The 12,287-nt window shown below is 38.9% G+C and overlaps 1 protein-coding gene across 1 annotated transcript in view; it reads right to left on the bottom strand.

Moving 5' to 3' along the window:
- Nucleotides 1-12,287, bottom strand: part of LOC147911146 (5'-3' exoribonuclease 2-like) — a 61,588-nt gene that overhangs the window by 15,887 nt on the left and 33,414 nt on the right. The window contains exons 6-16 of the mRNA XM_087428497.1: nucleotides 11,145-11,203; nucleotides 10,979-11,068; nucleotides 10,130-10,202; nucleotides 9,970-10,020; nucleotides 9,334-9,491; nucleotides 8,026-8,100; nucleotides 7,806-7,939; nucleotides 7,651-7,708; nucleotides 7,460-7,567; nucleotides 3,316-3,360; nucleotides 1,737-1,868 (exon numbers count right to left, since the gene is read on the bottom strand). Coding sequence (XP_087284623.1) covers nucleotides 1,737-1,868; nucleotides 3,316-3,360; nucleotides 7,460-7,567; nucleotides 7,651-7,708; nucleotides 7,806-7,939; nucleotides 8,026-8,100; nucleotides 9,334-9,491; nucleotides 9,970-10,020; nucleotides 10,130-10,202; nucleotides 10,979-11,068; nucleotides 11,145-11,203 — 983 coding nt within the window. The remainder of the gene's footprint in view (nucleotides 1-1,736; nucleotides 1,869-3,315; nucleotides 3,361-7,459; nucleotides 7,568-7,650; nucleotides 7,709-7,805; nucleotides 7,940-8,025; nucleotides 8,101-9,333; nucleotides 9,492-9,969; nucleotides 10,021-10,129; nucleotides 10,203-10,978; nucleotides 11,069-11,144; nucleotides 11,204-12,287) is intronic.

Genomic DNA, 12,287 nt, shown 5'->3' with positions numbered 1-12,287 from the left:
GCTTTTTCCATTCTACACAAGCATCTCATTGCAAAACCTTTCACTGACTCTCCATATTCCACTCTGTTAATGGTGTAAGGAATAAGACAAGAAAGCAAAAACAGAACAAAAAACACAACAGAAACCCCAGCCGCTTCTCTCAGAAGATGCAAAATCTGTTTCCAAATTCCAAATCTAAGGTCCTAAAACTTCTAAGTGTGAATTTATGGGAATATAAATTCAACCAGTCTCATGATATGGCAAAAATTTCACATATAGGGTTGCCCTGTAACAAAGGATTTGAGCATCAATAGGATAACTATTAGAATAATGAAATTTAAATATCCCAACTTATGTAATTTCCTTGGATATATCATAGCAAAAGTTTACACAGGATACTGTACCTTATATAATATCTTTCCTCCCTCTACAACACTCTCTCTTTCTCTCATGCCTACTAGCCTGAAATAAGCAATAGCTTTGATTACCTTTTGTCTGTGTACATTAGTTCACGGTCTGTTCCCTTACCCCTGCTGCTGCCCTGCCAGGTGCTCTGAGCTCATGGTCTGCTGCCATTACAAGAAGCTACTGAACAGAGCATAGCCTTGCTGGCTGAGATGATTTGCTTCTGCAGTCTGGATTACAACGTTCAAATAAGGAGGAATACCATGAGGCAAATCCATTCAGTTCCTGAGTTTATAAATAGGGAGCAACCAAGCCAGCCCTGATGGCCTAGTGGTTAAAGGTCGGCGCGCTCAGGGCTGGCCCCGTGGCTTAGCGGTTAAGTGCGTGCGCTCCGCTACTGGCGGCCCAGGTTTGGATCCCAGGAGCGCACCGACGCACCGCTTGTCCGGCCGTGCTGAGGCCGCGTCCCACATACAGTCACTAGAAGGATGTGCAACTATGACATACAACTATCTACCAGGGCTTTGGGGGAAATAAAAAAAAGGAGGAGGATTGCCAATAGATGTTAGCTCAGGGCTGATCTCCCTCACAAAAAAGTTCGGCGTGCTCCGCTTTGGCAGCCCAGGTTCAGTTCCTGGATGCAAAACCACACCACTTGTCTGACAGTAGCCATGCTGAGGTGGCGGCTCACATAGAACTAGAAGGACTTATAACAAGAATATACAACTACGTACTAGGGCTTTGAGGAGGGGGGAAAAAGAGGAAGACTGGCAACAGATGTTAGCTCAGGGCAAATCTTTCCCAGCAACAAAAAAAGAGCTCTAAAAAAAATTTGGATAATGAGAGCTACCTTAAAATATGTATTCAGATATATTCCACGTCTGAGGTGGAGAGTGAGAGTGTAGGCAGTGAGGAGTACCTGTATTTGACAAACTGAGGAATACTATTCTGCAAAATGCCCCTAACTGATCCCTGGGAGGAAAGGGGAAGTACGGCAGCAAAACCCCCCTCTTCTCTTGCTCTAGCTGTGAGACATCTGGAGGTCCTGTCATGCTTCTAGCACCATCACCACCCAGCACCTTTGGGGAAGCAGGAAGCACTGGGGCCCGACTGCATTAGAGACACACTGCAGCCACTCAGCTCTCCACATTCACATGCATGTTCTCTTCTTCACATCATTCAGATATTTTCATATTAATAAGGATTTAACAGAGTTAAAAATATCTCAAGGCAAAAGAAACTGAGAAAAACTATAAAACAAAACGCCAGGCTAAGTGATAAATTCACACACAACTGTAAGAGGCATCTGAAAGTCACCACTCTTCAATGCTACATAAAAATAAGTTACTTACAGAATTATTCTGCATCCTCATTTCATAGGCTGCTTGTCTTGGATTACTGGCTACTTGAGAACCTGGTGAATTTCTTGAACCCAAGGCATGAGGGGTTAATATTCCACCAGGAGTGAAAGCTGGTTGATCTCTCTAACATAAATGGAAATGAATGTAGAAATTAAAATTAAATCACAACACAGTTAGATGACAGGAAGAAATGAAGGCAATGGAAAAGAATCCCTGCTGTAAGCTCTTTAAAGATGAAATGGATTTCCGTTAACATTACAGGGTTGTCTACAGTTTGATTTGATGGTAACTTACCCTGTAAACAATAGTCTGTAATACTTAATAACTCTGCTATAAAAGTACATATAATACACTTTTCTGATACATAGAAGCTATTCAAATCTCATTAGGTTATTCCCTTATGTTCACTTACAATTTCAGAACGCATTCAAGACACAATTTTAGGCAAATAAAGATAACTATTAAGGTAAAAAAATAAGCCAAGAGTTTGATTTATACTTAGGAAATACAACTTCTATCTATCCTTCACCTTGATGGAATTTAACTCTGTTTCCAATTAGTTAGAGCTATGATTATAGCTACAGTAGGTGACAGTCATGGCTGACTGATAAAAGATATTTTTTTAAACAGACACTGCCTGAAAGAAAATAATAATATATAAGGTAGACATCAAACATGCCCTTCCCTATCTAAGTGGTTTTGAACCCACCTGCAACAATAAATAACTCTACTTTTCTCCCTTATAGGTTCCTGAAATTGCTCGATTCTAATAAAATATAATAATAAAAGGTAGTCCTCCAAACTCCATTTGTTTAAAATCCAGTAAGGAAGACAATAAAAACAAAAACTTAAGAAGTTAAGTGACTATAAAGTGTTATGCAATTAACTAAGAAAACAAATATCACAAGCGAGAAGCACTAGAGTTAAAAGAAAGGACTGCTCAACCTGGATTACAAGCAGAAGCAATAGGGAGGCCTCGTGGAAAATGTAAGATGGGAGGGAGCCGTGAAGTCAGAAACCCATTTAGAGGGACCAAACAAAGGCAATGCTCTGAGTCAGGAGGGACTTGCTATATTTAGAAGACAACTGGGGAAAAGCAGGGTGAGAACTTGACCAGATCATAGTATGCTCTGCACGCCAGACTAAGATAGAACTGGATTCTGCGGGAACTAAGGAGTCACTGGTAATTTCTGAGCAGAGAAACAACAAAGTTTCGAGTGTTGTGTTCTAGGACGAGTAACCTGACAAGGATATAGACAGGGTGTAGTAACTTTCAAGAAGATACAAAGAGCTAACTATTTTTATTACAAAAACAATACCCAATTACTGTAAAAAATTCAAATAGCTAAGTGCTACCCGGCCCCTCTGGCCCATCAAGTATATCCCCTCGGACTCTAGAGCTTAGAAACGACTTCTTTAAAACTGACACCAGCATTCTTTCTCCAGGTAAGAGGCAGCTGGGTAGACAGTACGTCCCTAACAAACTACTGGATAAGGAATAAAAAGCTATCTTCCTCCCAAATTGTAAATGTATGTTATTGCCAATCTGATGAAATTAATTAAAACTCACCTTCATTCTCTTTCTTTTTTCTTTCTGTCGTCTTCTAAAACTGTCCTAAAAGTATAAAATCCACATATTCTGTCAAATAATTACACAAAAATGTAAGAGTTAAACATTACCAGGAGTGATTTGGGAGACAAAGTTTTAAAGGAAGACCCCAGAAACGTAACTAATTAAACTAGGCAATGGACTATATGTTCAAAGTGCTGCTTATCAGAACTTTAGATAGAGAGCATTCTAAATTGAGTTTACATACAATTTAATTATTCCTCTTAATTTTTTTCAGATAGTTTTTGATATCATTTCAGGAAAGAATGCAAGAGTCATAACAAAGACCCTCTGTTTTACCCTGGAGCAAGTAGCCCACCAATACGGAGAAGATACAAATAAGTAACTCCCCACTTACTCTGGGCCACTCAAAGGCCTCCTTTACCCCAGAAAGCATTCCTCCCACGCCCAAGTTTCTGTGAGCATCAAGGCACTGAAACGACAGCTACGGTGGCCATGGCTGCTGCTGTGGACTAAAACAGGGGCCAGCAGGTACTGTACTGACTGTCATTCTACTAGCAGCTGCGCTTCCATCACTTCCAAGTCAGTACTGCCACCTGCAATATAATACCCTATTGAGAACTGAAATTTGTGCTTTCTGCCAGGAGAGGGGCTGAATGCTGGATACATGGTGACTGACTACCTTAAAACCTCCTAAGATAGCAAAACCACCAATTTCTTTAATCAAGCTTTTGCCCCATCTTTAAACTTATCTAGGTCACCAATCACCCACAGACTGTGAAATCCATTACTCAGTTTTCAGTCCGTATCTGACCGTGACTCCTCCTTCTTGATCCGTGCTCTTCACTTGGCTTCCAGGACACTACACTCACCTGGTTCTCCTCTTTCACTCTTGCTGAATGCCTTCACTCCTCAACTTCCCAACACCTTAATATTGGCATTCCTCTTCGCCCAGTACTTGGACCTCTCACTCTCATGGGAGTAATCATCCAGTCTCACGGCTTTAAACACCATCTACGTGCTGATGACTCCCCAGTCAGGACCTCTCCCCACTCAACATCTCCACTTGGGTGTACAAACTTAACATGCCCAAAATGGCATCCCCACCCCTAGCTTTGTACCTCCCAGTCTTCTGTATCACAGTAGCTCAGACCGTTTTTCAATTGCTCAGACAAAATGCTTTGGAGTCATTCTTAATAGCTTTCCTTCTCTCACCCCTAGCATTTAATTCACCAGCCAAATCCACTAGTTTCACCTTCAAAACATGTTCAGAATCCAATTACCTCTTATCAATCTCCACTGCCACCATGTTGGCTCCCTTGGATTATCGCAGAAGAGCCTAATTGGGCTCATTGTTTCTATCTTTGCCTCCATACAGTTAGTCTCAACAGGGCAGCTAGAGTGATCCTTTTATAATATGTGTCAGATCTTGTCACTTTTATACTCAAAACCCTCCACTGATGCAGAGTGAAAGCTAAAGTTCTTATAAGGACCTATAGGGTCCTACCAGATCTGGCCCTCCACTATCTTTCTGACCTCCTCTCCTACCCCTACTACTTTCCCTTTGCTTCCTCTGTGCCTGCCACACTGGCTCCTTGCTGTTCCGTGAACATCCTGGGTAAGCTCCTGCCCTAGAGCCTTTGCACTGGCTATTCCTTCTGTCTGAAATGCTCTTCCTGCAAACACCTGCATGGTTACTCCCTCATATCCGTCAAAGTCATCTGTCAGTGAGGCCTTCTCTAGTCATCTTTTCTAGAACTGCAATGTCCTCATGTCCACCTTCCCAGATATTTCCTCATCTGCTTTTTTCTTCACAGCACTTATCACTCTCTAACACATTACACACTTTACTTAGTTTTTGTGTTTATTGTCCATCTCCCCCAGAAGAATATCAGCTCCATGAGGTCGGGAATTTTTGTCTGCTTTTTTCTTTTGTTTTTTGTTGTATCAGTAACACTCAGAATACTATTTGGCACACGGTAAACACTTAATAAATATATGCTGAATAAATGAAGAAGATTTGCAAGACAAAAGGCAAACATCAAAGCTCATAAAATAAAAAGCATCATATTTCTGACCTAACTGCTCAACTTTAATAATAAATATTGATGTATTCCTCTTTTACCATGTATTCTGCTGGTCAGTTAAATACCTATTTCTAAGGGTGGTAGTTACACATAAGCAAAATAGGTACACCTGGTTGGACTTTACTGATCTTTAATTTTTGTGTGCTATGAACTCCTTTGGAAGTCTGTCAAAAGCCGGAGACACACTTCCTGGGAAAATACACACACCTAGATACTATTATATTGAATTTTTGAGGGTTCGTAAATTTCCCCGATGTCCAACCATGCTGACAAACATCATATGATGTCAGGGATACCAAAAACGATCCAAAGCTTTAAAATGCCCTCTCTGCCAGGCCAGCTGGAAACTTTATCACTTAAATCTGAAGCACTCTGGTATCTATCAAATCTCATACATCCCACTCTAATGGCAAATATCACCAATACTTAATGGTACAGAGTAACCTAAAACCACATAAAAGGACTGTTCTAACGTGAGGCTTTTACACCAAGTACTACACCATATGTGTAGTTTTTTCTTAAGCATAAATGGCAGCAGGTCAGGTGGAGCCACCATAATTGTTGAAGGCTTAGTAAAAAATGGCTGTCCTGATAGACATTTGATATCCTACACAAAGTCAGTTATGCTATTTAAATTTTACATGTGAAAAATTCTTGCCATCACAGAAGATTACCAAGTACCAAAGGCTTTAAAAAGAACACTTACAGTCTACTCACAGTGTTATATAAAATGGTACCCAAGGTTCTAAAAAAGAGATCACTAGCTATAGCATACAAAGCTGAAGAAAATATAAAATCTTGTCAGATGCAATGACATGTTTTAATCTGTTAGGAGATAATGAAGCAATGTAGCAATATTATTATGTTGCTATTTGCTCAAAATAGCCATATGACTTTTTATAAAATCAGTTTCTAAAAGGATTTCCTTCACTCTCTTTCTAAAAAGCTACTATCTGCTCATTTTACCCACTGCTTGCCTCCCTTGCCACTCTTTCACAATCACCCTGCAACCCACTCTGCCTCCAGGCTACTGCCCCTCCACCCCACTAACTCTTCAGGACCTCTGAGCCCCTGGCCACGGACTAGGGGCCTATCTCACTCTGACACCTCCGGCAGCACCAGTGGCTTCTCAACTCTTCAGGGATTTCCTCCCATCTTTCTAGAACTGACTCCTCTTTCTCCTTAACATCCATACTTCTTAAGGTTTCTGTTGGAGGCACTTGAACTCCATACAAAGCTCCAGGGATTTCAACTTCACACTCATGACGTGAAGTATTCTGCTAATGTTCTCAAATCTCCTTCCAAAAGACTTCTGCCCTGAGCTTTACACATATCCATCTAACTGCTTCACGGACTTTTCTCCTCTCAGGTGTCCTGTGACCCCTCCAACTCAGTATCTCCAAAATGAAACTCAATTTCTACCTTGTCCTCACCCCAACCTGCTCTACCCCCACTGCTTGCTGTCTCATGACCGGCCCAACCACACTCCCAACTGCCCAAGCCAGACTGGACTTCTCACCTAGGCACTCACTCCATCATATGTCATCAATTCCCAAGTGCTTTATTGTTTTATTTCTTTCTTTTATGTTGAATTGCTTACTCAGAGCTGCAACCCTCTGCCTAGACTGATGCTATCTAACCCAGAGGCCCCTACACTCCACTACCAGAGTACAGAGTTCCTAGGTCTTCACCTGACTTCCACAGCATAAACATTTCCTATAAAACATGGCATCCACTAGTTCATTCCCAGCATTCTTCCAGTCTTGGAACCCTCATTTCACATCCTGTTGATCAGACACGTGTTTGGATTTTTATCTTAATCAGGATTATGAAGAGAGAAAAAAATTACAGTGCAATTCACACAGTGTGCAATACACAGTTCCACACAGCAAGCATCACAGCCTTTATAAAATAATCAAAGCACTGGCCACTCATGATTACATTGGCGTTTGATACACTATAACAACGCACTCAACGAGGTTAAAAGTACAATCACAGGATCATCACAGCATATTAGAGACAGGAGCAATTTAGCTACTGCAATAGAAACACTTTACCTCATCATCCTTTCTCTTTTTAAAAATGCTATCCTCAACTTCACCAACTGCTAACATGATCATCTGTACTCTTTGCAGATTGACATAACCACTTCCTGTAAGGTAACCCTGTAAGTGATAAAATACATGTAAAATGATCTTCTTATAAAAGCAAATACTTCTGTTTTGAAATTATTCAAGAATGAACTTACCCCAGTTTTGTGAACCACATTTTTGTATATGTTAACCAAACGGTCAACTGCACCTTCCCTGCCACCAGTAAACAAACATTATGTATTAGGACCAGTACGCACTGTAAGCAAGAAGGCTACAACAGTAGTTTAAAAACCCACACAAACACACATACCGAATCTCTAACGACGGCAGGTGAGGAAGGAAGTCATTTCCCACAAAGAAGCACATGAAGACCCAGTCATCAGTGCTCCTCTCGACATCAAATGTGAACGGTAGGCTGGCCATGGTGAGCTCTCTTTCCAAATACTACAACCAAAAAGGAATGCTGCCATTAAAGCTATGAAACAGCACTCTGCTTTAGAGGGCTGAGTCCAGTGATTATTGCTACATACCTCACGAAGAACATTAAGACGAAGGAAGATAAACTCTCCTTCTGCACAAGGAAGACTATCTGCAAGTTCATCGTGCTGCAACAAAAGGAGTAAAGATTAAACAAGTCTACTCTAAACCCTGTAATTTTTTTCCAGCCAAACGAACACTATAGCTTTTTTTAAAAGCAAGATCCATTTTAATATTACAAGTACTAAATAAAAAAAGAACTCACCAAACCATTTTAAAAATAAAAATTACCCATAATCCCAATCATACCTAGACCAGGGATCGGCAAATGTTTTTTGCAAAGGGCCAGATAGTAAATATATATATTTTAGCCTGTGCGGGAGACACAGGGCCTCAGTTGCATATTATTTCATGTTTTATTTCGTTTTTACAACCTTTTAAAAATATAAAAACCAGGGCCGGCCCCCTGCATAGTGCTTAAGTTTGGCATGCTCCACTTTAGCGGCCAGGGTTCACAGGTTCGGATCCTAGGCCTAGACCTACACCACTAGTCAGCCGTGCTGTGGTGGCAACCCACATACAACATAGAGGAAGACTGGCACAGATGTTAGCTCACAGCTAATCTTCCTTTAAAAATAAAAAATAAAAAAAAATGTAAAAACCATTCTTAGCTCATAGGCCAAATCTAGAGGGCTGGAGTTTGCCAATCTCTGATGGATAGCCAACCAGTATTTTGATGTGTATGCCTCTAGACCCTTCTCTGTGAGCATACAGTATATTTCTTACCTGCTTTTTTCACTCACTATGTCTTTTAAAGAGGTACCATATTCTTAAAACAGATAGAAACCTCTTTAGAGACTGGATATAATCAAGTGAACCCAAAATATGCAGAAACTAGGAGTAACTTAAAAGTATCGAAGTTTAATTAAAGTATCAACAAGTTTAATATATTTGATTTGTAGTTCCTTTTAAGAATAACCATTTGAAACATTACTTGTACAAACAAATCATGTGCCATGGACATTATTACCTATGAGACTTAAGCCTCGTATACTTACAAGCTATGTTAGAAAAAGTAGAGAGTAGAAAGAATGAGTACATGCATGCTTTTGAATGTGTCTTTAAAGAGTTTTCAAGGACACATTTCTATGAGAGGGAACAGAGAAAGTAGGTAAAAAATCTAATCAAAAATAGTCTTCTCTTTATTTTAAAAATGAAGCAACTTGAATATATTTAATGCTGTTCAATTATACACTTAACAATAGTTAAAATGGTATATTTTGTATTATATATATTTTATCACAAAAAAAATAAAATAAAATTTTTAAAAAATGAGGCAACTACCATCTCAAATTTCTTACCTTTCCCTTCTTTTCTCTTGGCAAACCTTCACAGTCCTTAACTTCATGTCCAAACTGATTACAAAGAGCACATGGCTTGGGTTTGTTTGGTTTGAATTCTTCTCTAATAATGGTAAAGTTGGGTTCATGTGTAGCAAGGCCGAGCATAATGAGATCAGCTATCAATCAACAATGACAAAACACTGAACCGTGAGCACTTTCAGAAGATCCTTACCATAACCAAAGACATAAGACATTAACATAACACAAGACACCAACACAAAGAAAAGCCCAAAGGAGCACACAAACAGAGGCAGCAAAGCCAACATGCCTAAAACTTCCTAGTAGTTCTCAGTCAACAAGATGTCCCCCAGATACATGGGGTAGAGTGTAGACTACCACTCAGGAGTCAACACTCGTCCATTTTAAAGGTATGTGCAGCCATATTAAAAGGTAGAAAAATGTAAAAAAAAAAATTAAAGATAGGTAAACATTAATTACAGATTAAATAACTCAGTACTAATTTCCTCTCAAACATAAAATCAGCAAGGCACTTTAGAATTTCCAGGCAATCATGAATAATTCATTACTATACACCAACTCATCAACTTGCTATGGTTTAATCCAAGAGACTCAAATTCCAAAGAAGAAACTTACCATCTCCTCCACATAAGCAATGATGAGTGTTTGGGTCATGGTTAGGCTGAGCTAAAGGAGGAGGAAACATATATTTATTATATTTATACCAGAGGAATATCACATTTTACCATTTTCTATATAATGGCTTGTCAATCAGATATTCATAAGTGATTTTTACCTCTTTGTCTTCTAATGTAATCCATAATTTTATGTTCTCCTTCACCAGGAGCACTAGCATCAGATAAAATAACCTATAAAAGACAGTTTTGAACACTTTCAGCTCATCTCCAATTTTCTAGGACAAAAATCAACAGAACTGAGTATCTTAAAATAAACTGGGATAATTCTATTAAGATGTTATTAATTGGAAATTTTTCTTAATAAGGTGTGTGTGTGTTAAACACCAAAACTATTTACTTACTGCATGGAATAGAAAATCAAATGTCTGGGTTAAACTTAGCCATTAGAAAAACCGACCAGTCACAAGTCTCTACCATTCTCACTGCTACCTAAGGATACAGCACTGAAGCATACAAGCCCTGGGAGTAATCAATAAAAGATACCCAGTAAATACAATTTACCATACCTAATAATAGGAAATAAGCTTATGAACCTAAAATTACACAAAAGTTTGTTTAAATTTTACTTAAATACTTAGGAGAACACAGTTATTCTTTAAAGGCAGCCCCACGACTTTAATTTTGCTATATTTTGATTTCAAATAGAAATTTTCATTTAAAAATTACTTTCATACATAAATAGATATTTTTTAAATCATGAGTACCATTTTATGGCTTCATAGTGACAGTAAGAGGACAAAAAATTGGCATTGAGAGAAAATTCGACTGTCTAAAACTGGATCATGCAAGACATCCCATTTCTAATAACCCTGGCAGCTTCTCCTTTCCTCTGACAGTCAACTAGTATTTCACAGGGGGGAAAAAAGAAAAAAATACTATCAGTCATATCAAAGTATAGACTCAAATATCACCTTCATCTTTTTGAAGTACCAAAATGTGAAACTTACTGTCAAATTTTTCCACCCAGGATCATTATTTAAACGATCAGCTATGTAATAGCAAAGGCATTTAGCAAGATTGTCCATGAACTCGGTTCCCTAAAATGATAGAAGGAAATAAATTAAGCTATCATTTAAGAGTTAGCAATAGCCAGCAAAGTCTGAGACTACTTACTGGTGTAATACAGTTGCTGTCAAATCTTTCTTTTATTTCTTCTGGAGGAAGAAAGCCACCTAGAGAAAAGGAGGCAATGTTTTGTTATCCCCATAAAAAGTGAGGTAAACTACTCAATGTTAAGCCCAAACAACAAACACAGTAAGTTCAAATACAAAAAAATGAGAAGTATTGTCACTTGAGGAACAATGTTCCCCTTTCTGGGAAGAAAATAAGATTCCTCTCCTCAAATTTAAATAAAGCTTTAACATAAGTGTCAAACAATATATAGTACACAAAAGATACTATATTGTTATATAAAAATATAAAAATTATGATGTTCTTCCTAAGGCTCTCTGCAGCAGAATACACACACGGGTTAGGGGTTCTAATTTGATACCAGTTCTTAAAATAAAGGTGCCTTAGAAAAACAAAATTAGGGCCAGCCTCGTGGCTTAGCGGTTAAGTGCGCACGCTCCGCTACTGGCGGCTCGGGTTCAGACCCCGGGCGCGCACCGAGGCACCGCTTCTCCGGCCATGCTGAGGCTGCGTCCCACGTACAGCAACTAGAAGGATGTGCATCTATGACATACAACTATCTACTGGGGTTTTGGGGGGAAAAAATAAATAAATAAAAATTATAAAAAAAAAGAAAAACAAATTAAAATGCTGAATTTATCACAGCTTATGATAAGAAATAAATGATAAGAAATAAAAATATCAGCTAGAGGGATACAAAAATCCTATTTTTCCCTCTGTATCACTGATTAGCTTTTTCTCAAGACACAAACATATTTCATAACATGTTCAAGAAAGAAGACATCTTTAAAATCGAAGACAATCTGTTATAGATACAAACAGGTTTTAGAGTATTAGTATAAGCTACAGCTAAAAGTAACTATATACTCGCATACTTCTAGCAAATTAAAATAACATAGAATGTATCATAATTGCAGGCTTGACCTGACTACACTATGGTGTCTTTTTTCAACTTCCAAGTGTAATATCCTGAGGCAATAAATCGTGGCTTTCCTGGTCTATCACATCGCCCTATGTAACAAAACACCAAACAAACCACTCTACTACAACCACTCCCCACCTCACACACAGGGGTCCTGGGAAAGAACCAGTCAGAGTGGCCATGAAGACCTCTTGACCTTTCTC

This window comes from Ceratotherium simum, unplaced genomic scaffold (genome assembly GCF_057802395.1).
Source record: "Ceratotherium simum simum isolate JZ-2026a unplaced genomic scaffold, ASM5780239v1 HiC_scaffold_58, whole genome shotgun sequence".
In the NCBI taxonomy this organism is placed as follows: Eukaryota; Metazoa; Chordata; class Mammalia; order Perissodactyla; family Rhinocerotidae; genus Ceratotherium; species Ceratotherium simum.
The sequence above is the reverse complement of the archived record's forward strand: the minus strand, read 5'-3'. Positions and strand labels throughout refer to the sequence as shown.